The sequence below is a fragment of the Balearica regulorum genome, chromosome 2 (genome assembly GCF_011004875.1).
Source record: "Balearica regulorum gibbericeps isolate bBalReg1 chromosome 2, bBalReg1.pri, whole genome shotgun sequence".
NCBI lineage: Eukaryota > Metazoa > Chordata > Aves > Gruiformes > Gruidae > Balearica > Balearica regulorum.
The window spans coordinates 34,347,193-34,374,666 of NC_046185.1; the positions used below are offsets into that span (position 1 = coordinate 34,347,193).

The following is a 27,474-nucleotide window of genomic DNA, read 5'->3' on the forward strand; positions in this document are numbered from 1 at the left end:
ACTGGATCTCAGCAGCTTAAGTGCTACATAGATAATTAAAATAAGGTCAGCACTGATTAGTATTAGAAAAATAGTAAACTATTCCGACAATCACTAGTGAAAGTCACTGGCAGAGCACTTTGAGAATCAGGGAAATGCTTCAATTTTCTCCTGTGTATGCATAATTTTGGATTATTAGACTGGATTGTCTGTCTTGCTGAAGCCTTTTTGTCAGTTCAGGCTAAAACTGCCTTAAACAGAGACTCTATGAGGAAGGGGGAATATTTGCTCAGAGAGGGCTTGTACAGCTTTTTCCAGCTGAAGCCTTTCCCATCTTCGCCCTGAAGAAAAGAAAGCGATTTCCTAGAAACAAGCTGAGAAACTATCACATAGACTATGCTACACGTATGCTATGAGACATCCCCTGATCATGTAGGAGAGGTATATAACAACACCCAAGCAGCGAAATTTACAGTTCGGCATTTTGAATTATTTCAGCACTGGGAAGCCTTGAATATACGTAGCTTGGATGCAACGAAAAATGAAAGTTTATAGGTAGTGGGACCAGAGGAGGCAGAGCGGTGTGAATTAGGTTAAAAGTTTTGCGCAGGATATATCTTCACTTCATAAACATGAATCAGCAGCATGTCTCATGGAGATGTCAGCTAGCCGTGCACCAGGCTGCATTAGCATCTTGAGGGAAGTGATTATTTCTCTCTTTTGGACTCCCCAGTAAACAGAATACACTGGAAAACTGAGCAGTGTTCAGCACAGGGCTATGGAGATGTAACCCACAGGATGCACAAGGTGAAGCAGAGAGAGGCATCTTTGTGTATGTGGAAAAGAGAGGTCCAAGGCGGAGGTGGGAGTCTAATTTCGTTAGTTTACAAAGAATGGAGCCAGATTCTTCTCAGATGCACAGTGAAAGTACAACAGGCAATAGACACTACCCTAACTGCAGTAAGACATATTCCAATTAGATATAAGGAAAAAACTCTTCCCAACGAGGGTGGTCAAGCACTGGAAGAAGTTGCTGAGAGAGGTTGTGGAATCTCCCCTCTCAGGGACTGTACAAACCTGACTGGACAGGGTCCCGAGCAACCTGACCGAATGTAGAAGTTAGCGTTGCTTTAAATGGGGGCCTGGACTAGATGACTTCCAGATGTCCCTTCTGAGCTAAACTATTCTTTTTAATTCCAGGTTTTGGAAGTCTGTGAAGCTCTGCTTTTTGCAAAACTTTTAGGGCAGCTGTGGACACACAGGTCTTCCCTTCTCTTCACATCAGATTGATAATATATATACAATATGTTACATATTTTAACGGCTCAAATTCAAAAAGGCTAAACTGTGTTCAAGGAGATTCACAAGCATTAGCAAACTTATTTCGTGCATACACAGTGTAACACTGTTTAGAATATCTCCATCCAGCCGCAAGGAGAAAATCTATTTTACCTCATACCAAAACTTGATCACTCACAAAGAAGTACTATAATATAGATATATAAGAGCACAAAGAAACAGCTTCCTTTATTTTAGGAAAGCTAAAAGTATTATAGACCAGTTACAGTACAGGAGAACAGTGCACCTCACATTGCAGCTGGCCTTCAGGCCCACCATGCTCCCAACAAAACAGGTGGGAAAGTTTGTGATGAAAGAACCATTTTTTGAGCGCTTATTTGAACCAGATCAGGATGCCTTTTGCCTCTACACCATTATTGCCAGTGAAGCAACAGACCCAATGACCCAATACAAAAATCCTCTGATATTCCCACTGCCTTTCTGTTGCTATTGCTCTGCTCTTGTGGTCGTCTGGTCCTTCCACTTTGACAGGTGGATCACTGTGACACCCAGGTTTCTTCATGTCTGTCAGTGAGATGCGTAAGGGACAATCTTCCCACATTAAGCCCTAATGAGAGTAGAATTTTTTTCAATTAATGTGAACACTCCACTGACAGCTACCACTGCTGTTCTCACCACTACTTTTTCACTCAACTTCATGCTCCTTCCTCTGGCTTAAATGCTTCAAACATTTACATTTAAGGGAAGAACCAGTAAATTGGCACTATCATTACTAAGGTAGGGTAGAAGCAAAATCCAAGATAGAGATTTTATCACTCAAATTTGGTAAAAATTAAAATTATAATCTCACACTTTGAACTTTTCCAGGCTATGGCTCAACATGTAGAAATCAATGGATTTTGGTGCCATGGATTCAATAGTTGCAAATTCACTTTAAACCCATAGCTTGGCTAATGCTCAAAGTGTTAGAACTGCTTATCCACCTGAAAATTAGATGATGCATATTTTACCTCAATATAAAAGCATTTCTCCATCTTGAAGTCATTACAGTAAACTTTCCATTGAATTATTCTGCTAGAGTTTTTTAGAATTTTTAGTACATTTTAAAACTAATTCAGATTATTTGTCTTTGTATATCAAGTAATAAATGATTCCATTACCTTCTTTTTTCATTCCTGCTCGAAAACACTTTTTTAAACGACAATATCTGCATTGATTCCTTTTGTCCTTGTCAACAATACATTGCCGGTTGAATCTGTCAGAGACAAGAAAAGGTAAATGTATAAAGCATTAATAAAGCAGCACCTTGATTATGAAGAACAAAAACCCAACTAATTTGCCGTCAGAACAATGTCTATAACCACAGACTTTGTTCTTCTGGGTTTGTTTTGTTTTGTTTTGTTTTTTAATTAATCAGTCTTGACAGGTGTTTCCTACCTGTTCAGTTTGCAGGAATATATGTATATAGACACATATATGCATTGGAACGGCCAAGTGTGGAAAATTTTGGAGTTATGTGCATCTTTTAAACCTCAGTTTATTTGTGAGATATGACAGTAACTGGCTGCATCAAATGGTGATGGGAAAAAAAAAAAGAAAAGCTACAAAAAGAAAAAGGAAAGGACAATCAAGGAAAATGCCAAGTGTCACTGGCATGGAGGAGCCCTTAGCTGCAAAACCAGTACCAGCTGGCAAAGTTTACTCCTTCTGGGAGACACCAATGAACAGGCTACATGTTGTATCATTACAGCTGACAACCTAAACAGGAAATGGGAGGAAAATTTTCTAACACCACAATGAAATAAAGACATGAAACACACAGAGCGTGACTGCAAGAAGGCTTACCCAGGCTCTCATGCACATCTACAGGTGTGCCTAAGGGGAACATATATGAGCCATCCCCCCGCTCCCTGTTTGCTTCTGCCTTTTTGCTGTGCGTGTGTTTGTTAGATAAATAGATCTATATTTTGCAGGGCTCTTCTTGAAATCACTTCTATCAGTCCTCATCACACCACCTTAGGCATATGTCTATGCTATATCACTGTGGTATGTCTATAAGGGAGAGAGTTCCTTAGAAGAGTATTAAGTGACCAAGGAGGAGTGTAACAAACAACATTTCCACTCACAAGCCATACTTACAAAAATGTTTTCTCCTTTAGTGATTTGTCTAAACACACAGAGGTTTCCATATATTCTGTGCACAGCTTAAAACTGACATATTATGGACTTGTGCACGCACAGAGCAATTCTTCAAACATGGTGCACAGACCTGCAGCGTGATAATTTGGGCAGCCAGACATCCAGAAATTAGCAGATTGCAATTCAGACTGATGGGGGAAAATGGTCACTCAAAAGAGCAGTGTGTTACCCAAAGTGGGAAGATGTGCAGATGTGCTTAGTACAGCCCTCAAAACAAGACTCATAAATCTTGGACTTTCTATGCAGAAACTTCCTTCATAAGAAAAACAATAGAAAATAATTTTTAGAAAACGGTTAAGGATTACAGTTTTCACATTGCCAGTGAAAATATGAGAATTTTTTTTCCCAGGAGATGACCTTTGTAATCATAAATAAAAGAGTGAAACAGCTCTTGAGTGATGAAATGATATCAACAATATCAACAGACATCTGGAATGTGTAATATCAAGTAGTCTTGAATAAAAGATATTTTTTCCAATCATAAGAATGTACCATGAATCACATGCTCATCAAAAATGCTGGTTAGAATTCCTTAAAATAAAGCTAAAAATTCCCTGACATAGTTCTGAAAAGTCTGAAAAGGTCTGAATGTCATTTTTGCTTAAATTCATTAATTTAGTGCCTCTAGAGGAACTTTTGAAATACCTGCATGTATAGATGTGATTTTTCCGTATACTGCGTCTAAAGAATCCCTTGCACCCATCACAGCTGGAAGCACCATAATGTTTTCCGGTCGCTCGGTCTCCACATATTGCACAGAGACTACTGACCCCGTTGTCAGCAGCATTCATGTTGACAGCTTCTCCTGAACTGTCTGAGGAGAGGCAAGAACAACACATTTAGTTATGGACAAGACTTTCAACAACCACCCCATGAACAACTTGTACTTAACTGGAGGCTTCTTCTGGCCTTTTCTCTTTTAATTGCCACTTAGTATTTATATAGCATAGCGTGTCTGATTACATCTGGTTCTTATTCAGATGAACACTTTCAAAGTTATAGAGATGTTAATAGAATTTAAGAAGTTCACAACAATAAATAATTTTATTCTAAACTCTTTCCAACTGAAAGGGTTAAAAATTAAAGTGTAACTCTGCATATATAATTATATATACATTCTTACTAACATGAAGAGGAACTTTGGCACAAAGCAATGTTGCCTAATTATCTGGCAAAGATCTCCCATATCAGTTCTCACAGGAGCTGGCAATAACCGGCAACTATCATACAAAGGTACAACAGCATTTGTGACTTAAAAAAAAAAAAAAAAAAAAAAAAAAAAGACAAGACAGTTTTTGCACAATACTTAATGGGGAAAAAAAAAGTATACTAAGAGGACTTTCTAAGTGTTATTTCCTTGAACAAATTTTCCAAAGCAACATTGGTGCAGACTTTACTTGCACAAGAGAATACTAGCTACGTGATTAACAATTAGTCACTGAATATGGTAAACAATACTGAAGAAATTCACCTTAAATCAAAACAGATATATTTATTCTTCTTTGAGTCACAATGTTTAACAGACATGTTCAAAGAAATAATTGCAAAATAGCTTGTTCTGATATGCTTCTGGTTTTATGAAAGGAAAGCTGTTTGCAATATGCCCTGATATTTGTAGTTCAGTCAGGGAGAGGAAAGAGTGCCACATTAATGAGTTATTCAAACATGCATTCAAAAGTCAAGTACATGAGTTCATGAACAGTAGACAGGTCGAAAAGCAAAACTGTTAATATTGAGACATATTATTGTTCTATTGCACTAGATCCAATTGAGATGTATTACACAAATGTATTATAAAATTTTCATTGTATCCCAAAATCTTACCATTTAAACAGAGTGCTTTAGACAAAGAAAGAAGAAGAAACATTCTTTTCTGTTTTACAGAGACATAATTTACAGGAATTATATTTAAAAAATGATTAAATAAAAATGAAATCTTAAAGGTAAGAATTCAGTTCTGTAAAGATTTTATTTTAAAATTACACTTGTAATGACTGGAAAATTATTTTTAAAAATGGGTTACAGAATTACTTTAGCTAGAAAAATATAAAACCTTTCTTTTGGAGTTTTGTAATTTTGCATCATAATGATACAGCAGAATAATTAAAAATGCAATATTTAAATTTAATGATTAAATATTTCATAGTAATATAAGGTGGGTGTGTGTGTATATATATATAAGGGTATACTTATTTTCTTTGCTATTATTCTGAAACAAAATGTCTGGGAAATTGACCTGATTTTGCATAATTCTTTGATTTCAACAGAACTGCATAATCTGCCTGAATGTGGCTTGTTAAACTTCTCTGAATGTTTTTAACTATATTTTAGACAGCTAGAAAAGAGACACAGAAAGGTTCATAAGAGGCAGCTTTCAGTTCCAGACTAGCACTGTAGCTACAATACAATGTTTTTATAAATTCTGTAAGAAAATGCTTAGGCTAAACTCAAAGCAAACTCTAAACAGAAAAAGGCTACACCTAATAAGTAATAATTATCAAACTAATCACTTACAGTGAATAATTTAACTAGCTCTATCACCAACACAGAATCCAACACAGCATAACCTCCCTAATCTGCTTTCCCATTTTATGTAACATTAACAGATTTGAAAGGGTGCTATTCAGCAAAAAACAAATGACCAATGAAATCACTCATATTAGAACAAAAAGCAGAGAAAGTTACATAATCATTGCTGATAGCTTCAAAATCACTTAGGGCATAAAGGTCTGGTTTTTCTTCCTAAATCAATAAACAAATCTGCCTTTCTGTTTACTAATCTTGCTGTAAAGTAACATCAGAAATTCAGATAAAACTTCAAGTCCAACAGCAGAAACTAACTTAGGTTCTGCATGGCAGGAATATGTGGAAATGCAGGCGCTAAGTATTTTTCCTGCAAACATTCATTCTGCTTTTTAGAAATACATACTACAATAGATCTATTAAATAAATTATACTTTATGATACAATAAAGCAATTTTTTAAATATATTAGAAGGTTTAGAAAGCCATTTTAGAGCAGTTTAATTTGCTTGATACTTTTCTTCACTTTAATAGATTGACATTTCCTTTTCTTTTTGGACAGTACTCGATGGAAGAATGAAATGGTGTGCTTCCTATTTTAAGCAAAACTTATTGATACAATTCCTCAAAAATGTATTGCATTAAAAATTCCACCTAAAATTTTTCATTAGCTAAACCCAAATAGTTTTTCTCAGCTAAACGTTAGCCTCTAGAAAGCCAATGTGAGAAATCACTCTAGTTCACACATACCTAGAAAGGCTAGATTAACATTTAAATAAATAAAATATTACTCCAACAATTAGAAACTAGGCATCAAGAAACAGTAGCTAATTTTTTTTCACAGTCCTCTGGATAATTTTGTCCTGTCCTTCTGAATGTTATATACAAAATATACTTTGATGTCCAAACTGTCAATACTAGTTATTCATTTGTCTTACAGTAAATAAAACAGCTGCTGAATACACCATTTTCTTCTTTTGATTAACTGACTGGTGACAGTACAGTTCAGTTACTTTATTACATATAACGTATCTTTTATTTTCCTTAATGTTAAAGAATTATAATGTTATTAACTTAGAGTTAGTGATGAAGTGTAAAAGAACAGATTTGTAGTTTGAAAACAACCCCCAAATGCTCCATTAATAAAACATTTAGCTAACACCTTATAGCATTACTAAACTTCACTTTTTCTAACTGGCTTGGTTTTGCATCCCAGAGCAGAACTCACCATTGCCATTATACAGAACCTGCATAGTTTCGAACTCCAGTGCCGTATACGTCGGATCTAAAACTTCACTGTAGTTTGCCATTTCCATGTCTAGCATTGGTTCCGAGAGCCTCATCATTGAATGCAAAACCAGTGAAAAAGCTGCTCAAATGTACAACCTTCCCATTCTGTTTCACAGTGATTGATAATCCAAAGTTAACTATAACTGTGTCACTTACGTGCTGCAATGGGAGGAGCTGGAAAACTGCTTCTGCATGCTATATTCTACCTGGGTTTGGTTTTTTTTCCCCTTTTATGATACAGTGAAATCCTTCTGATAATCTTGGAATGCTATATGAAATAACCTTATCAGGAGTTGTACTGGTTCCAGTTCTTGAGTGAACCCAAGGACGTGCAGGAAGCTTCCTATCTCCCGTGCCCTGCTACACGTTTTGTTGTCAATGTGTGGTATAAACAGTGCTACACAAACCGCTCTGGTTGTTCTATGTCAAGAGACTGCAGGTTCATGTGCCATTTTGTTCTCTCTCTTCAGAACAATAAGGAAGTGTGATGATACAATTATGGACTATCCTCATACCCAAAACATCCAACATCTGTCATCATATTTTAAAAGACAGCTGCAAAACATCCCATTTTTACAACTGTTAGCATCCTTTAACAGCGACGGTGAGCTGGCTGTGCAGGCACGCTTAACCAGGGCCTCAAGCAACACAAGCTCTGCAGCTAGAAAGGCCAGTGTACAGCTCCCCTCCATCACGCTCTGTGTTGCCGCAATGGCTTTAGGCATTGGACCTTGCACAGAAGGTGGCTTCCTGCTCCAGCTCTTCTTCACACAAGATGTGATTGGCAGCATGATGTTTTCAAGCACCATTCAGATACACAGGGAAAAAAATATCATTCACCTTCCCTGAAAAGAATAATCTCTGCATAGGTCCACTGCTCATCAGTTGGTTGCACATGGCATATATAAACCCAGTTAAAACCCATCTTTTAAAGCTGCTTGAATCTGTGCAAAAGATAAATGAATTTCACTTGCTAATCAGGTGCTTTTAAATGCTGGATAGAAGAATTTTAAATGTTACTACTTCTCAATAAATTCTTTACAGAAAACTTTATGCTGCTGAACAACTGCTACATTAAAAATTACATATACAGGAAAACTGTCCAGTTTATGTTTAATTAACAAGAGCCAATAACCATATATACAGCATTGAAATGCTTATTCGGATGGAAAGAGTGCCTGCAGTTGTTGTTCAGTAAAGGTAGCCACCAAAAGGCACCATAAAACAACTCTTTGATTAAAATCAATCAATCAATCAATGACAGACAAGCTGCCAAAGAAAAAGTAAAATTTACATGAAAAGACCTATGAAAAAAGCATTCCAAAATTCATCCTTCTAATTTCCAGGTCCCCAGGGCTACCTGAGAGGCACAAATCATCCTGTCTCCTTGTGGCCACTCGGCTGCAGTCTCAGTCCAGTTCTCCTCCTCACCCCAGCGGAGTCCAGTGGCCTAATTATGCCAACAGGATTCTTAGGTAAGAGCTATCCCCCCACTGAAGCGCATTTACGATTGTGTTCCTGCTTGCACCAATTCTCTGCAGATTTTGGAGGGTCTCCATAGGGGCTGTCCTTTTCAACCTACTGTTCCTTTTCCTTTAAACCACTGATCTCGTATTCACTGAGATATCAAAAACCTGCAAAAGTTACTACTTAAAAAAGGGCAAATCTATAATGTCCTGCCTTCATATGAATAGCACATATTTATTGACCACCAATGTAACCACAAATACTTCCTGTACACTACAGAAGGCAAATAATATATAGGAATTTTGCAAGATATTTCAGTTTATGACTGAAATGTTAGAATATTTCATGTCTACAATCATGGAAGAAATTCTACTCAGAAAGTATCATTTCAAAGTACAGGAAGTGTACAAAATTTCACTGTCTTTAACCATAGCTAGTATTTTTTTCTTTTCCTTAAAGATACTAAGTACCTTTCTAAACTAAGATTGATGAAAAACTATTTGTTACTGAAAGCCCATATTTGTTTAGGAAATCACAGTAGTTTCATCATGAAATAGAACCATTTTATACTATCCGAAGGTTCAGTTTGAAAAGTTTCTTCAGTTGTAGAATTTGTTGTATTTGCTACAATTTGTTGCATTTGTATAGTATTTGTTACAAAACTAGTTACTAATTACATGACATGATTCACCACATGAAATAAATAAAATTAAATATAATATACAAAGGCTTACATTTTAACCAGAATTATCTTTTGTTGCTTAGTGCATAAGTTTTGATAAGATTTTCTATAAATAATCTCTGGCTTTTTCATACCAAAATTGTGTGCTGCACAAATACAAACATATCGAAGTCTAGTGGAGTTTTACTTCAAAACTCCAGTCCCCAAAACACTCTGGCATATGAGTAACTTTAAAATAAGGGAATGAATGTAAGATGGAAGATATCTTGTATGATGTGATCAAACCCTACTGTTCCCACTGCTGTTAGCAGAACTTCTCCAGTGCTGCCAAAGCAGGCCCCTCAGTGACTACTAAAGAGAGGGAATGAATTGACCCTTCATACTTCTGTCATATAAGAACTCATTTCAATTGATTTTTTTAATATGGAAAAATGTACACTATAGGAAAGCCATTCTTTACACTATTTTTTTTTTTCCCATGTTTTGCTAAGGCAACTTCTTACAGTCAAACCTTGCATTCATAAAAATGTGCTTTCTGGGGAATTTTTGGCATCATGAAGTAAATCATGAACAATTAATGTATACTAAATGACTACTGTAAAATATTAATATGTTTTCTTTCTGCCTTAGGTGGATCAGAATGCAGTCCTGGAATTAGAGCAGTTGAGGAAAGCTAATGTCGAACAGATTTTGGTCCTATGTCAGTCCAAGCTTTATAATGTTCACTACTATTCAGACCCCCACACAGCAGATTTCTTTCATATTGGACACCTGCACTGTTTTTCAAATTATGAATGACCTGGCAGTTCATAGTATAAGATGTTCTTTCAAATTGTAAGTCAAATCATCTACTGCTGAGAGCCAAGACATATTAGCCTTAGGTAAGCAGAAGTTTTAAAATTGTATAATTAGTCAAACTGTGAAACACTCCTTTCAGATAAATGATACTGTAAAGTTGAGTTAGAAATGATTTTTCAAAATAAATTTTGGAGTAATTGTGAAGAAAGAGAAAGCTACACAATAATGTTTTTGTTCATGTGGTTTTGTTGGGTTTTTTCTTTAAATCTGATGACCTCACAATCACATACAGAAAGCATTCCTATCTTATCTTTAAGACTATTAACTTCCGTTAATTGGTCAGCTCTCCATATTAACTGTAATCATTCTTTCTGATTGTGGTATAAAATAGAATACAAGCTAATAAAATCAAGGTTATTTCCATAAAAGTCTTCCTGAAAATAAAAACAAATCTCAAACTACTATCACTACTGAAAAAAGTTTTGGTTTTCTTTTTCTTTTTTTTTCCTTTTCTTTTTTTAATAAGTAGCAATATGTCCTTTTATTATTCCAGCTTACTAAGAAATGTAAGTCCCTACAAGAAAGTCTTTATTAAAGTTTTGAGGTTTTTTTCTTATTTCTCATGTGTTCTAAGTAAGGAATACATCTTCACAGTATTCCTTTGGTTTTGAAAGTACAGTGAGGTGGCGGCGACATACTCAGAAGGCCACCTATTTTTGTCAATAAGCTGGCATATTTATCCAGTATGCTGATAAAACACACATTTTGATACGTCTTTCCTCCCATTTGCTGGCACACACACGAGACGGGGTACGCAGGGAGTCTGTACCAACCAAGCCTAATGAAATCATACGAGCAGAGCCAGAATGTCACCTTACTACAGTACACTCAGCCAAAGATCCCCAAGTTAGAGAGTTTATTTGCTGAAAGCTTCTTACTCAGGAAGTGGTGTGCAAATTTCTGCACGCCAGCAGGGAATCTCAACTTTGGCTTTCAAAAACACACGCCCATGTAATACCAGAGACTGAGCGTCCCTCTCCTGTAACACACCCTCAGCGCCAGGGAGAACACTGCCAGTCACCGTCACATCAGCTCTGCTGCCACCCACCCTCAAGCATTTCATAAATGGTCCGTGAGTAATGACTGGGAAATGTTTGCTGTATTCTAAAACATATAAGATGATTTTCATGTTTGACATGAAAAGATTTGTAACACTGTAGTATTACTGTACTTGATAGAGATTGATGGCTTTTTTTTTTTTAAGCAAAAATGTTAGAGCTGAATAAGATCTAAAAATGAGTAATAAAATCTAAACATGTATTACCAAACTACTTAGACTTCTTGGAAAATAAATAGCCTTTTGTGCTTAAGACCTCAATACCATGATGGAAACATGGTTACAGTCCTCTAGAATGCTAAAATATTATAGCAGGTCTCCAATGTTGTCATGGCACCCCTCCCAAAAAAAAAAGCTCAGAGCCAAACAAGGACAAAGTTGCCTTTGAGTTGATTAAAGTTAAAGGATTTTTCAGAACAATTTGTGCATCATGAGAGTAAATGCACAGCACAACTGCTTCCAGTAAGATGATCAAAGGCACCATCTCATATGCACTTCTCAAACCCAGCACCAACTATCAGCTTTACGAGTAAATTTATGGCACTTAGATGCTTCTCGGCCTTTTCATTTTGCATCTTCCTTTGACTTTGTCCTAAAAATATAGTGGTTAAATAAACCACTAGAAAGGCAAAGCCAGTAACAGAATTGAATAACAGGTTTTCACAGCACACTTATTAGGCAAGGTGGTAAGATTAGCTGCAACAAATCATGCCAGGTGAAACATAAGTACAAATCTTTGTGGGAAATCTAGGCTAAGCCTGTTTCCATTACACACATTTTCAGACACTTAGACCACCCCAGGCACTCTATAAAAATGCGATTCTTGCACATATTGAATCTGCCTCTTTTTTTCATTGGAATTGGTGATTCATTATGTTGGGGTCCACTGTATCATGCAGCAAAAATACATAGCTTTCTTTAATAAGTTATGATGAGGGTTGGGTTTGGGTTTGTTGGGTTTTTTTTGGTTTGTTTTTTTTTTTCATTTTGGCGTAACAGGGAACAGACCATTACTGCAAGCTCTGAGTTGTCTTTATATTTATGCTTTTGGCTTCATAAAGTATCTATCTTGCGGAACACCCAGCTACAACTTCAACAGCCATGAATATGAATAAACACAGAAAATAAAGAACATGCCTGGCTTCTGACTAGTCAAATACTAAGGACCCGCCCTGTTTAGCATGTTTTTCAAGCTGTAAATATTGCCAAAATAGTTATGAAGATGTCAATGACTAGTCTACATCAGAGTTTCAAAGCTCAGTAGGAGATTTAACACTCCAAAGTCTATGAAGTGCAATTTATAATTTTAATCTCACATCCACTAGAGTCTTTGCCTTGTCTGTACTTGAGGGGAAATATCAAAGGAATATGAAAGCTCTAAAATATTTTGAGCCTAAAGAATAGTTGCTGCAGGATAATTTTTAAGATAATTTACAATGGCTGAAGATATATCCCACTTTCAGATCCTCCCCCCCTTATTCCAAATATCATTCTCTGCAGCTAAAAGGATAAATGATTTATTCATTTTATATACCACATTGTCATTGAAGGGATATGCTACCAGCATAGCAACAGTAATATAACGGTGGCATATGCAAAGGGAAGATGTTACATCCACTACTTAAGGTCAAGGTAAACAAAGCTATCTGGTTTATCTGATTTTATTTATCACTTAAACATGTACACATACATCAGTTTTCAGAATATTAGTGGGTGCCATGGGTAGCATCTCACAAAGTACAAGACACATTCCCATTCATAAACTCTTCGCTGTCCTCTCTCTTTAACAGAAAGATGTGTTTTGAGGATGATTCTCACATTGCGTTCCCCCACACTCTGCACAGACCAAAATTATTAAGGTCATATCTTCTGCATTTTCCAGATGCCCTGTGCTCCTTTCTGTCAATGGTTTAGTGAAACCAGCGGTGTATCTGTGTGCGGTGGTCCTGCAGCTCCCACCCTTGACTACCTACCAGAATCAGGAAGATTTTTGCTATTGTTATTATTTCATTTTAATATTCTCAAGTTGCAGTGAATTTCTTCAACTAAGGACAGCTAGATTACACCTATAATAATTGTATGTCAGCAGCTAATAGTTAAAAGCTTTCTTCTGAGATTTTTCAGCCTTCAGCTTAGGACAGGGGTTTTGGATAGCCTTTCACCAAATAATACCACTGCTGAAGAGCAGGAAATAATCCAGGCAAAACCATCTCATAGCCAAGAGGTCACATAGGGACCACAACTATTCTAAATTTCTGGGGGAGAATGGAAAATGTAACACACCTGAAACCTCCCAGACTCTCCAGTCTTTCTGTAATTCTCACTATAAATTAGATATCAAATGTTATGAAGATTTAAAATCTTGGTTTATATATACATATGTATGTGTATAAGTTTATGTATGTATACATAGGAATTTATTTTCAGTGTTTTTGTGACAGCTGGATTTGCCTCCTGAATTATCATTCAGTATACCTACAAAAATGGATTTGACAGGGGCAAGCTCACCCTCCTACATACTGGACCATAGTAATTCTTGACACTATATTGTCCATGTTTGGATTCTCTCCATAAGCTAGTAGTAAATTTGTATTTTGCCACTCCAATCCATTCCTGTGCTTGCTTTGTGTCCAGATTAACAGTAGATTTGCTAATCCTATCTGGGGTTAGCAAACACTATTCAAAAATTGTGTATGTTCATGGGGAGAGGATAAAAAAGAGGATACCTTTGCTTTTTACATAGCAACAGATGCGGTTTACTGTCAGGTATGCAAATTAGGTAAACTTTAGTATTTAATATTTCTATTTTAACTGAATATTATTTAGTTCATTTTATTCTTGAAAACACAATAGCCATGAAGTGTTGCCAGTTTAGAGAGCTTAAAGGATTTTTGTAGCATAGAGTTTTGCAGTGAGATTTCCTGATTTACCGTTAAATGACTGGAGTTACTTGTTAATTATTTGCTTGGATCAGGTAACTTATTATTTTCTGATAAACACAGGAAAATTAATCAGAGACTTGTCCTGCAGAGCCGAATGAAATGAGTAGAAAAGAGGAAAGAGTTCAGGCATAAGATAAAACCAAACCATCGTGATATTGATAAGCAAAACTAAACACTCCTGTTCAGTCATCCCCAGGTGATTAGTAATTTCTTAATAAGCCTCCTTGGCAGGTTTTTATGCAAACTTGCTCATAAAAAATGTTTTATTTAGCCAGTTAAATGAATTTTCCTTGCAATTTATCCACATTTATCTTGAGAAATACCATATAACTTTATATATATATTCTCAGATAAACAACCTTGCCTTTGTCATACACAATAAAAGAGTTCAAAAAAAGGTTACCCAGTATCAAGGCAAGGTTTGTTTGGTTGGTTTTTTTTCAGTTTGCCTAGAATCTTTCTTTTCTGTGTGATGAATTAATTGCAGCAAGTCTTCTAATTTCTGTATCCTGTTCTCTACTGAATGAGTTAAATATTCTACATAATGTTTCAAAACAAACTCAGTACACTTCTGCCCATGCTAGTGACTATATAACTCTTAGTCCTGCATAAAAGGCTAATTAAATAACGGAATAGTCAGGCAAGTTCCATTATTTTCAGTTACTCTGTCTAAAATTAAAATTTTTAACTAGAGTCTAAACCAACTCATCACATTCCTGCAGAAAGAATGTTGTGTTAACACACTTGGCTTAACTCTTCCAAGACACTGGCATGGTTATGCTTAGCTTGACAACTTCTCTCATTTTTATTGTTATGAAAATCAGTTAGTGAGAAGTTCATAGTGGGTTAAACACTATGAGTTTAAACTGAAAGTACAGCAAAGGGACAGAAAATTCAAAATACTACCCAAATAAAGGAACAACGTGGAAGCATAAAGGCATATATTCTGTTTCAATGATATTTTGGATCAGCTCTATAAAGTAACAAAATAACTACATTTTATGCATCAAATACATTTTTTCATCAATCCTCCTGGTCAAAGGGAAGGAATATGAAGGGGCCAGTCAAATCTGGTGAATCAACAAATGATTACAGGACCGGTGCTACAGCCAGGGGTTCGGCTACTTAGACCATGGGACTTGCTTTGAGAAACCTGGTCTACTGGGGGCTGATGGGGTCTGTCTGCCAGAGAAGGGTTAGGCCATCTTTGGTCATAGGCTGGCCAAGCTGGTGAAGAGGGCTTTAATCTAAAGTTGCCAGGGGAGGGGAACCTCAATCTATTCCACTCCTACCAGTTTGATGCCAGTGCCAGCAATAGATGCCCAGAGCTGGGAGAAGGATCCCAGGTCAGCAGGAGATCACCTGAAGTGCAGCACAAAGGAATTCAGCCAGTCAGTCAGCTTCATTGGGGGCCCAACTTAAATGCCTGTATGCAAACGCACACAGCATGGGGAATAAACAAGAAGAGTTGGAGATGTGCACACGCCTGAAGGGCTGTGATCTTATTGGCATCATGGAAATGTGGTGGGATGGCTCCCATGACTGGGGTGTTAGAATGGAAGGATACAGGCTCTTTAGGAAGGACAGGAAGGGGAGATGAGGAGGGGGTGTCACCCTCTATGTTAATGACCAGCGGGAGTGCATGGAGCTCTGCCTGGGGATGGATGAGGAGCTGACCGAGAGCTTATGGGTCAGGATTAAAGGGAGGGCAGGAACAGGGGACATCACAGTGGGAGTCTGCTACAGGCCACTCGACCACGAAGACTGAATGGATGAGGGTCTCTATAGACAGGTAGGAGCAGCCTCACAATCACAAGCCCTGGTCCTCATGGGAGACCTCAGCCACCCCCATATCTGTTGGAGGGACAACCCAGCAGGGCATAAGCAATCCAGGAGGTTCCTGGAATGCACTGATGACAACTTCTCCGAGTGACAGAGGAGCCAACAAGGAGAGGTGCCATGCTGGACCTTGTTCTTTCCAACAAGGAAGGGTTGGTGGGAAATGTGAAGCTCAAGGGCAGCCTTGGATGCAGTGCCCATGACATGGTGGAGTTCAAGATCATTAGGGCAGCAAGAAGGGCGCACAGAAAACTCACTACCCTGGACTTCAGAAGAGAAGACTACAGCCTCTTCAGGGATCTGCTTGGTAGACTACCATGGGACAAAGCCTTGGAGGGAAGAGGGGCCCAAGAAAGATGGTTAGTATTAAAGGATCATCTCCTCCAAGCTCAAGAGCGATGCATCCCAACAAAGAAAAAGTCAGGCAAAAATACCAAGAGGCCTGCATGGATAAACAAGGAGCTCCTGGACAAACTCAAATGCAGAAAGGAAGCTTACAGAGGGTGAAAGCAAGGGCAGGTAGCCTGGGAGGAATACAGAGAAGCAGCTAAGGATCAGGTTAGGAAAGCTAAAGCTCTGATGGAATTAAATCTGGCCAGGGACATCAAGGGCAACAAGAAAAGCTTCTATAGGTACATCAGCAACAAAAGGAAGACTAGGGAAAATGTGGGCCCTCTTTGGAAGGAAGCAGGAGACCTGGTTACCCAGGTTACGGAGAAGGCTGAGGTATTCGATGACTTTTTTGCCTCAGTCTTCACCAACAAGGGCTCTAGCCACACCACCCAAATCACAGAAGGCAAAGGCAGGGACTGGAGAATGAAGAACCGCCCACTGTAGAAGATCAGGTTCGAGACCTTCTAAGGAACCTGAAGGTGCACAAGTCTCTGGGACCTGATGAGATGCATCCACGAGCCCTGAGGGAACTGGTGGGTGAAGTTGCTAAGCCACCATGCATCATATGTCAGAAGTCCTGGCAGTCCGGTGAAGTTCCCACTGACTGGAAAAGGGGAAACATAACCTCCATTTTCAAAAAAGGAACACAGGAAGACCTGGGGAACTACAGGCCAGTCAGTGTCACCTCTGTGCCTGGCAAGACCATGGAGTAAATCCTCCTGGAAACTATGCTCAGGCACATGGAAAATAAGGAGGTGATCGGTGACAGCCAACATGGCTTCACCAAGGGCAAACTATGCCTGACAAATTTGATGGCCTTCTGACAGAGTTACAGCCTTGGTGGACAACGGAAGGGCAACTGACATCATCTACCTGGACTTGTGCAAAGCATTTGATGCTGTCCCGTACGGCATCCTTGTCTCTAAATTGGAGAGACATGGATTCAATGGATAGACGGGTTGGTGGATAAGGAATTGGCTGGATGGTCGCACTCAAAGACTTGTGGTCAATGGCTCAATGTCCAAGTGGAGAACAGTGATGAGTGGCATTCTTCAGGGGTCTGTATTGGGACTGGTGCTGTTTAACATCTTTGTCGGCAACATGGACAGTGGGATTGAGTGCACCCTCAGCAAGTCTGCTGATGATGCCAAGCTGTGTGGTGTGGTCAACACGCTGGAGGGAAGGGATGCCATCCAGAGTCACCTAGACAGGCTTGAGAGGTGGGCCTGTGCGAACTGCATGAAGTTCAACAAGGCCAAGTGCAAGGTCCTGCACATGGGTCAGGGCAATCCCAAGCATAACTTCAGGCTGGGTGGAGAATGGATTGAGAGCACCCCTGAGGAGAAGGACTTGGGGACATTGGTTGTTGAGAAGCTCAACATGACCTGGTAATGTGTGCTTGCAGCCCAGAAAGCCAACTGTATCCTGGGTTGTATTAACAGAACTGTGACCAGCAGGTTGAAGGATGTGACCATCCCCCTCTACTCCGCTCTCATGAGACCCCACCTGGAGTACTGCATCCAGCTCTGGGATCCCCGGTACAAGAAAGTCATGGACTTGTCGGAGTCAGTCCAGAGGAGGGTCACAAAGATAATCAGAGGACTCAAGCACCTCTCCCATGAAGACAGGCTGAGGCAGTTGGTCTTGTTCAGCCTGGAGAAGAGAAGGCTTCGGGGAGGTCTTATAGCAGCCTTCCAGTACCTGAAGGGGCCTACAGGAAAGCTGGAGATGGACGGTTTACAAAGGTATGTAGTGATAGGACAAGGGGTAATGGCTTTAAGATGAATGAGGGTAGATTTAGATTAGATATTAGGAAAAAAATCTTCTCTATGAGAGTGGTGAGGCACTGGAACAGATTTCCCAGAGAAGTTGTGGGTGTCCCCTCCCTGGAAGTGTTCAAGGCCAGGTTGGATGGGGCTTTGGGCAACGTGGTCTAGTGGAGGGCGTCCCTGCCCATGGCGGAGGGGTTGGAGCTAGATGATCTTTAAGGTCCCTTCTAACCCAGGCCATTCTGTGATTCTATGATTCTATGAAATAAATATGAAGATTTTTAGAACAACTGATCTCCTGAGGAGGCATGCATGTAAAATATCCTGATTTTTAAAGAGATAGTTTTCCCTCTGAGAATGATAATATATGATGGGATTGAGTACTGCTGAAAATCTAGCTTGTAAAGCATATCGAAATCAGCAATTCAAAGATTCTAAAAATCCTAAATTGGGCCAAGGAAACCATTACACTAGGTCATAAACCAAGAAATTTCACATTAAAATTGTTACATTATTTTCCTTCCAAGAACAAAGTCATTCTTGGTTTCAGCAAACATGAAATGACAACAGTATCTCCTTGAAAATACAAACAACAGATATTCATGACAGCCCTGGACACTCAGTATCTTTATGGGCAGAGGCATCTGCACTTTAAGCCAGTAAATTCAGATCCCAGTGGACATATACCAGAATGCTCTGGAGAACAAGCTAAGGCTATTCTCTGCTATTCATATACTGATCTGTTCTGCAATTGGCCAATGGTTATCTCTTAATTTTAACACATTCTAGGTGTGTTCCTAGATAAGAATAAAACATTAACTACTGTGACTTCCAAGAAATACAGATATATCTGCTCCTAGCATATTTAAACAGTGATTTTAGTAAGCTCAAAATTAGTAGAAGTTCCTTTTAAAAGCAGATGATAAATATTAGAAAAATAAGGTGGGCTGCATCTGTCTGATTAATAAAGCCAAAACACTGATCAAGCTGAGCAGGAAGAAATTCACTGGTATGGAAACTATGAGAGAAGCAACCCTGTAAAGTTGTACTTTATCTTAAGAGCAGATAAGAGGAAACTTTGAAAAATAGTTATAGGTGCAGTTACAAGTAAAAACACAATGCAAATCATCAAGATCCAATCTGAAAAAATATGTGTAGCTGCAATAAGGTAGGTTACTTGATCAGTTCTGCCTTAAATATTATATATAACAGCTGTGTCTGGGTGGGTTTTCTGTACATCAGCAGTATTCATGTGGCCTTACTCCTTGTTTTTAACGTATTCATGTAGGTAGGTTCCATCATTTTACTTGAGAAACTTGCAGTCAGCAGCATTTTCTTCAAATCTGTGAGGGCCAAGCTATAGATCTCTTTTTATGAACAGAGAAGTGAGGCAAAGTACAACTAAGGATAGCGTTTATGGCACTCGAGTCCACGTGTCTACAATATAGTCATCTGCATGCAAACTACATGCCTAACTCACTTTGTATACAATGATCAGAAAGAGGCACTTCTAAACAGATTCATTAAACCTGTCTTTAACAGTAGGTTGAACTGAAACACCTCTCAAAACACCCAATTCATCCCACTGGTTGTCTAACCAAAGCGCTCACACAAATACAATAGACACCTGGAGTTAGGTGACATGAATCTACGCAAATGACTCCCCAAAATTCGAGAACGGAGCTGAAAGTGGACACCCTGGCTGGAGACCTACCTCCTGCACTATACACCTGAGCACTTTCTCAAGACATACAACATATCCCACCTGCTACAGATTATGAATGTCAGAAAAAAACATCCTTTATCAAATTTAAAAAAAAATCAAAATATTGTTATACTCCTAGTTCACATAACGGATGTTTGCTCCAGCTTAAGATAAGTTTCAGAGGGCCTGAGCTTCAGGAAGAGCGTCTTAACCTAACAAGAATGGTAATGTGTGCAATCATAAAATGATGGACATTATACCAAGTGAGGCTTAACAGAATCAGACCCAGGTATCTCTGCGTTTCATAAAAATGGAGATACATGTAATACAATCCAAAAATAAACTAGGTGAAGAACATTCCTCATAACAGAAATCAACAAAGCAAATGTTAAGTTACCATACCTAAATGTGGGACAGCTGTCCTGCATGGTATTGCCTGCAGTCCTGGTTTGTGAATGTGTACTCAAAATCCCTGTGACCAGAGGATAGACCTCTACAATGTCTTTTGGAAGGTACACCAAGCACACAGGCTCAGAGTCCAGCTGATACCTCCTCTGGCCTGGGGAACCAGAAACACAAGGCTTGCGGAGATCACAGCTCACTTCCCCACCTTGTTGGGACGCTATTCAGGTGCATCTCCTGGGGCCAGGACTGTCATGCACATACCCCGCAGTGTAGATACAGCCGCAGGGACAGCTTTCCACTTGAAGTTAAGCTGCCTTATCAAAGCTACACTCTATGTTGGAAAAAAAGGAGAAATCATAACTAATCTGTTAGATTTATGTAAGGAGACACACAAAAGTTGTTGCACTGCAAGGTTTTGGTGTTTTTTCAAAACAATGAATTAAAAGTATATGTCTTTTCATCTGATTAAGGAGAAAAAGCAACCGTACTCTCTACTGATTAAATGCCCTGACAACACCTAAAACTGATTCATCTTCCAGATAATGTTGCCTTAATTAGACACATGAAAAAAATGTCTAAGATGACAGTCCATTTTTGATCAATAAGTTCTATAAATACATCAGCATTTAAAACACATTAGTACTTGAATACCCCTAGCTGAATTCTGAGAATGGCAAAAGTAACTTCCTATATAAACTTAGTCTTCTAACTTCCAAAACAAAGCAAAATCACAGTAGAAAAGAATCTCCTAATCAGAAAGAACTGCAGAACAAATTAGGAATCAGGAAGGCTGAGTCAGTAGCGGTTGCGGTGCAAGGAAACAAAGATGACTTCACTTAGGTGATGAAAAGGTCACTGAAGTGGGTGTATCCTAACCATTTATGTTAAGGTTTTATTACAGATACAACAAATTATTCATTTGAAAACTTTCAGAATCTGCAGGTGGGTGGAAAAAATTGGGGTAACAGGATTTTATTTTTTAGGTGATATAAGGTCTAGAACTGGATGTACTGTTATCGTAGACTGACTGTTATACCTAGCAGCAACAACAAAATCACTGCACCAAAGACAGTATCAACATTGGCTCTTTGAAGTCTATTTCCTACTTGGGCTAATAAAAATTCGACTTGTTGCTAAAACTTGGCCTTGCCAGGGCATTTGAATAAGTACAAGTAAAATACTGAAACTTCTGTTACACTTTTTTTTTTTTGATATATCGTAAATGTTAGGGATAAGAAACACGATAAGCATTTTCTAATTAAGATTGCTGTGACTTGACTCATTTGATCTGCATAGTGTTCTTGGGAAAAAAATGAAATAAAACTACAGCACTGCTGTCTACTGTTTTCTTGGAAGGAACAGTTAAAAAAATCCTAAAATACAACCATTTCTAGGAAATGCGGCAGAAATAATTACTTTGGGACTCCAAAGTCTTCAAAATCATTGAATCTTAAAAAGACATTAAGGAAAAGAAAAAGGAAAAGGAAAAGAGAAAGAAAAGAGAAAGAAAAAGAGAAAGAAAAAGAGAAAGAAAAAGAAAAAGAAAAAGAAAAAGAAAAAGAAAAAGAAAAAGAAAAAGAAAAAGAAAAAGAAAAAGAAAAAGAAAAAGAAAAAGAAAAAGAAAAAGAAAAAGAAAAAGAAAAAGAAAAAGAAAAAGAAAAAGAAAAGAAAAAGAAAAAGAAAAAGAAAAAGAAAAAGAAAAAGAAAAAGAAAAAGAAAAAGAAAAAAGAAAAAATATTACTTTTTATATTTTTATATTTATACATATTTTATATTTTTATATTTATATTACTTACTGTCTTGATGTTATTTCCTGAAGGGGATCTGAATATAAAATTCAGACAAGAAAGAAGAGACACAGAAGTGAACTAAAAAGCTGGGCATTTGTATGACACCTGATAATCATTTTTATGAGTCCGAAAGGAGGAACTATATGAAATAACACTATGGGCATGAGGAATCCTGAATACATTCTTAATCCTTAATTTCAAGGACCTCAGGAGATCATCTAGTTCAACTTTCTCCTTAATGCAGGTCAGACCAGGTTGTTAAGGGCTTTATCCAGTCATATGTTGAAATACTTTGAAGGATGGAGACTGCACAACCTCTCTGGGCACCCTGTTCCTCTGCTGGACCTAGTTCCCTCTGGTTCTCAGCAGGGGGATTTTTCTCCTTATATCCTGTCTGAAATTCTCCTGGTTCAATTTACATCCATAATCTCTTGTCTTCCCACCAGTACAACAATGAAAATCCTGGCTCCATCTTTTCACAAACCACCTTGAGGTACCAGAGGCTGTTGTGTGGCCCCTTCCCGCAAAGCCATCTCATCTCCAGGCTGAAACAGCTCTGGTCCACTAGCTTCTACTCAACCGGGCAGGTGTTCCAGCCCCTGACCATATTGGTGGCCCTCCACTGAACTTCCTCCAGTTTATCCATGTCTTTCCTGGAAGGAAGAAAGGGGCAGAGGAGAAAGGGGAAGGGGGACAGGGAAGCAAAACTGGATGCACTGTTTTAGATGCCATCTAACAAGTGCTGAGTAAAGGGAGATAATCACTTCCCTTGATCCTGCTAATACAGCCCAGGATGCTGCTGGCCCTCTGCCTCTGGGACATGCTACTGGCTCATGCTCTGCTCACTATCTACCAAGACCCCTTGGTTCTTCTCAGCAGAGCTTCTCTCCAGCCAGTCCCCTAATTCTCCCCCAATACAGCATTGTTCCCCAAGTGTCCCCCAGTTTCTCAATTCTCAATTGAATTTTTACTCTCTAAGATTTGCAATACCTTTCTAGCCTCCCCTGGCTAAATTACTATGGCATTCTCTGTTTTTTAGATGTATCCATAAATTAAGTTACCATAATGGACTTGGTTTGAAAAGATTGATTTAGCTGTTTCTAACAGTTTTAATTAAAATACTACCACATCTGTTCACTGAGCCAGAATAAGAAGTCAGCCAGTTGCTTCCACCAGTGCTTTTGGACACATTTCATAGAGCTAGCAGAACTCATCTACACCTCCTGCTATCTGTCATTCATCCGACAGTGAACAGCATTTCTGCTTCCATCTGCACAAGGAGGGGGGTTAAAAGCTGCCATTACAGCTGGAATTAAGGAGCACTAATGGCTTGCCAGCCATGTCCAGGGCATGAGAATGTACATCTTAGAAAAGGAGACTAAAAGGAGTTGGTTTGCCCATCTCAGGAAAGTGAAAAGTGAGAGGGAGTGTGTTTACAAATAAATCATACATGGTAAACATTGTAGGGGGAAAAATTATTCAGATAATAAAACAATGCTGCCATAAGAACAAAGGCATAAATTTGAGGCTGGCAAGTGGAAAGCTTCTAAACATGGCAGGGTTATGGCACTGTAACAAACCTCCATTTAGGTAGTAGAGGCAAGGAACCTAACTGGTTTTAAGACATGGAAAGAAATTTATGAAAGGTATTATATGGGTTGGTGACATCAGCCAAATTGATGACTCAGGAGATCTCTTCTAGTCTTATGTTGCTGAACATTTGCATCATGAATGTTTTTTTTAAAGTGGTCAGTGAACAATATCAAGTGTGTTATTCTAATTACGAATTAAACAAAAATAAATGACAGAAAGTTAACCTTAGTGTGATAAGCAATTAACAGAATTATGCTGTGACTGCAGCTGATACATAATTAACAACTGCTGCAAATGATGTTATCCATCTAATTTGCCCAGATTAGAGTAGCATTATTCTTAGGCATGTTTAGCAAGTTCTGCAGTAATGTGCACTTGAGTGAAGTGCTCTTTACTAATGTGTTCAAATTCACAAAGCTGTTATTAGAATTGCAAATAAGATATACACCAGCATCATTTCCTCTGCCCATCATTTTCTCTTCTTTGGAACTATTCTTGACAGAAAATCAAATTGTAACAAGTCCAAAGGATGTTTGCACAAATTGAGCAAAAGTGGTATTATATAATTAAACAGGGAAAATGTGCAAAAAATCATCCTGATGAACCCAGTGGGACTGAATTCAAAACATGTGAGTAGCTGCTGAATAGGAAGGAACAAGAATCATGCAGTTCACTGGGGGACAGAGGGAAACATTTACAGTAGAATTCACTTAAGTGCAAAGGGGAAAATATTTTTTCAAGTGTTGTATATTTAAGGCCCAGAACTGAAGAATATCTGCTCATCAAAAGCCTAATGAAATCTGTAGAAAACATCATCACCTTTTCAAGGACTGGGTCTTCAAGTTCGATACATGTTGGAGTTGCAAAGTCCTTAATTAGCGGATTAAAGCATACCACTTAAAAAAAGGAAGAAAAAACTAGTGGTTCTTCTGTTTGTCTTTCCCAGAAGGATACTGGAAAATCTGGACAACTGGAGAAAGTAGTAAAATACGATGAGGGAGCAGTTGCCTTACAAGGAGCACACAGATCCTTGGGTGAACAACATAATGATATAATTTGGCAAAAATCTTTAGAGTGTGCATACCTTCCACCAACCTACCAGCAATTTCTCCAATTTCATAGGTATTTGTGTGGCTTTCAGGAGCACATGAAAATGTCTGACCTTTCCAACAGCTGCGTCTCCAAACGGTCATCAGTTTCTGACAGTGGTGAGTTGAAATAGGACAGCTAATGATATAGTCTCTAGCAAGCAAGGAAGTTATTGAAGCATGCAACAAAAATTTACTTACATTCAAAAAACAAAACAGGAGTATAGAAAATTCAGTTCTGCAGATACAGATGAGTGAAGACTGATTTCCTAGGCTGTGTGTCCATCCTCACCTCTAGGTAATACCTGCAGCCAATAAGAATAAAAGAAACGCTAAGCTACCAGCAATGTAAACCAACTGTGCTCCTAAAGAAAATTCTTATTTGGATTATAAAGTTTGAGAATACAGTGCTTTCACTCAAGGTACAAAGGTATTTCTGAAGACTAAAGAAACTTCAAGAAAATGCTTCAGTCATCAGACAATGTTGATGCCAGATTTTCTTCCACTTGTAGAATAAAAAAGCATAGAATTTATACAATGTCTTGAAATACTATCTGGAAGGATTACATATAGGGAATAAGATACAAAATGTTTTTTAAGACTGCAGAACTGTTGACAGAAGCGTATGAATAAAAGATTCCCTGCTCTTTGGATGATTCTAATGTTTAGGTACTGGGTAAACTACATAGTAAAACAGGATTTGTAGTGGAAAAGCCTGAAGGAAACATAAGTAATTTGACTATGTGGAGAGGGTTTCAAGAAGGATGAAGGCATGAAGGAAACGAAGGTGAACTGCACTTCTAAATGCTAAGCTTTAGCTGGACAGTCTTTTATTTATTTGTTTGTTTTATGTATAAATATGTCAATGCTACCTATTAATTACATACATTCTTATATATGTGCAGTCTTTACATTTATAAGCAATTCTTAAATACAAACAAAATATAGACTGGCCACTCATAAAGTTCTGAAAGACTTTTTTTTTTTTTTCTGCATCCCAAATGTAAGTCCCTGCTATTAAGATCCAAATATGAGCATGCCATTTTTAGGTTTTCCTATTAAAAAAAAAAAATCCACTGGCTTCAGCTAAGACAGCATTCTTTGCTTTGCTTTTTACTTTAGTAGAAACCTTATGGGTCGTATATTGTTCTTTCCCTTGGAAGAAACTGACAACACAGAAAATCACTTCTAGACACCAGGGATGAAACTAGCTCCCCTTATTTAGATACAACAGGACTTTAGTCAAGAACAGAGATTCTTACAGCCTAAATTGTAGGTCTGCTGAGGCACTATATTCTTTATTGATCTTGTAAACTGCAGTGCATGCAAAATAGAAAGCAGTAAAATTATTAGCCCATGAGTACTTTCTGTCCTCAGAAGTGATACTGCTACACTGGTATACCAGATTGATTCTGGCAATATCAGAAATGAGAGTGTTTTATTTAATAGTTAAATATATAAAAAATGAATTCTTATCTGCATATTTTCACATGTAGACCCTGTATCAGAAACTTACCATTTGGCTAATTGTGAAGGAAAAAAGCACTACTTGTAATAACACAGCCTCTCCCACTGGGGCCACTATAAATGCACATAAAAATCATCAACTGTACTAAAGTGAGGATGAAGCCTAGAAATGAATCTATTCTTTAAGTCCCTCTGTGCCTCTCTCCCTACCCTCGCTTATCTATGCAAGGTAAATTAGTCTCTCCATCATCCATGATGAGGAAAAGTTGGAATCTCTATGGGAAGCACACACTTTTTTATATACCTCTTTCAGCTCTACATTTTCAGAACTCCCTTACATACCTAATCCTATAGCCATTAGTAAGGCAATAAAATGACATAAAATGAGCAAAGAGCAATAAAGCAATCATATCCCAGCATGTTTATTTAGTCGTGGTCCTTAATGACGGAGACCTTCGTACCCAGTGATACCTGGAGCTGCTACTAATTCTCCTCTGTCTCAAATCCCTGGTTATCATTACTCTTAGACTTATACCTAATGTTTTAAAGTCTGGTTCACACAAACTGTGCAAAAAAACCCAAAAAAAGCTTCACAGAAAGAAAGACTAGTTTTTGGGGGGGAAGAAAAAAAAAAAAAAGCTTTGCAAATTCAGCCCAAATCCATTGTCTTTTAAAGCAAGATTGAAAGAGTTGAGTTAGGGGAGGCAGAATGGTGCAAGAAGTGGCCATCAGGTCTGCCTCATCAGATGGGTACAGGCCCATACTCTGACCCGGCTGGATGTGCATTAGATGCAACTCAAAATTTGCACAGCTGCACTGAAGTTGTGATAAAATGTGCTAATGTGTGCCTTAGCCTTTGAGTGTACTGTCCATATTAGGTACATTAAATGGCTGAAACACCAAACGAGCTTGGTGGCTGTTGTTATTAGACTGAAGACATATCCTCAGTGTTAAGAAAGGTATTTAAAATCTAACTATGTACTTGTGAATCTGATGGCAAATCAGACTTTCCTCTCCTCAAAATACTTGACAAGCAGTCAAATTTAAGGTCTACTAACTATAGCATATTGTGATTATTTTTACAATCATTTTTATGTCAGTCTAAAATCTGTTCTTTAAAATGCCACATC

General features: G+C 38.1%; 1 protein-coding gene across 4 annotated transcripts in view; it reads right to left on the minus strand.

Moving 5' to 3' along the window:
• Nucleotides 1–27,474, minus strand: part of HNF4G (hepatocyte nuclear factor 4 gamma) — a 66,135-nt gene that overhangs the window by 14,974 nt on the left and 23,687 nt on the right. For 2 of the 4 annotated variants that reach the window (XM_075743856.1, XM_075743857.1), the window contains exons 2-4: nucleotides 25,079–25,182; nucleotides 4,123–4,291; nucleotides 2,439–2,533 (exon numbers count right to left, since the gene is read on the minus strand). In XM_075743856.1, the coding sequence (XP_075599971.1) occupies nucleotides 2,439–2,533; nucleotides 4,123–4,268 (241 nt within the window). In that variant the 5' untranslated portion in view covers nucleotides 4,269–4,291; nucleotides 25,079–25,182. Of the gene's footprint in view, nucleotides 1–2,438; nucleotides 2,534–4,122; nucleotides 4,292–7,227; nucleotides 7,373–25,078; nucleotides 25,183–27,474 lie in introns of those variants that run through there. The other 2 variants (XM_075743855.1, XM_010304516.2) reach the window with 1 other exon arrangement.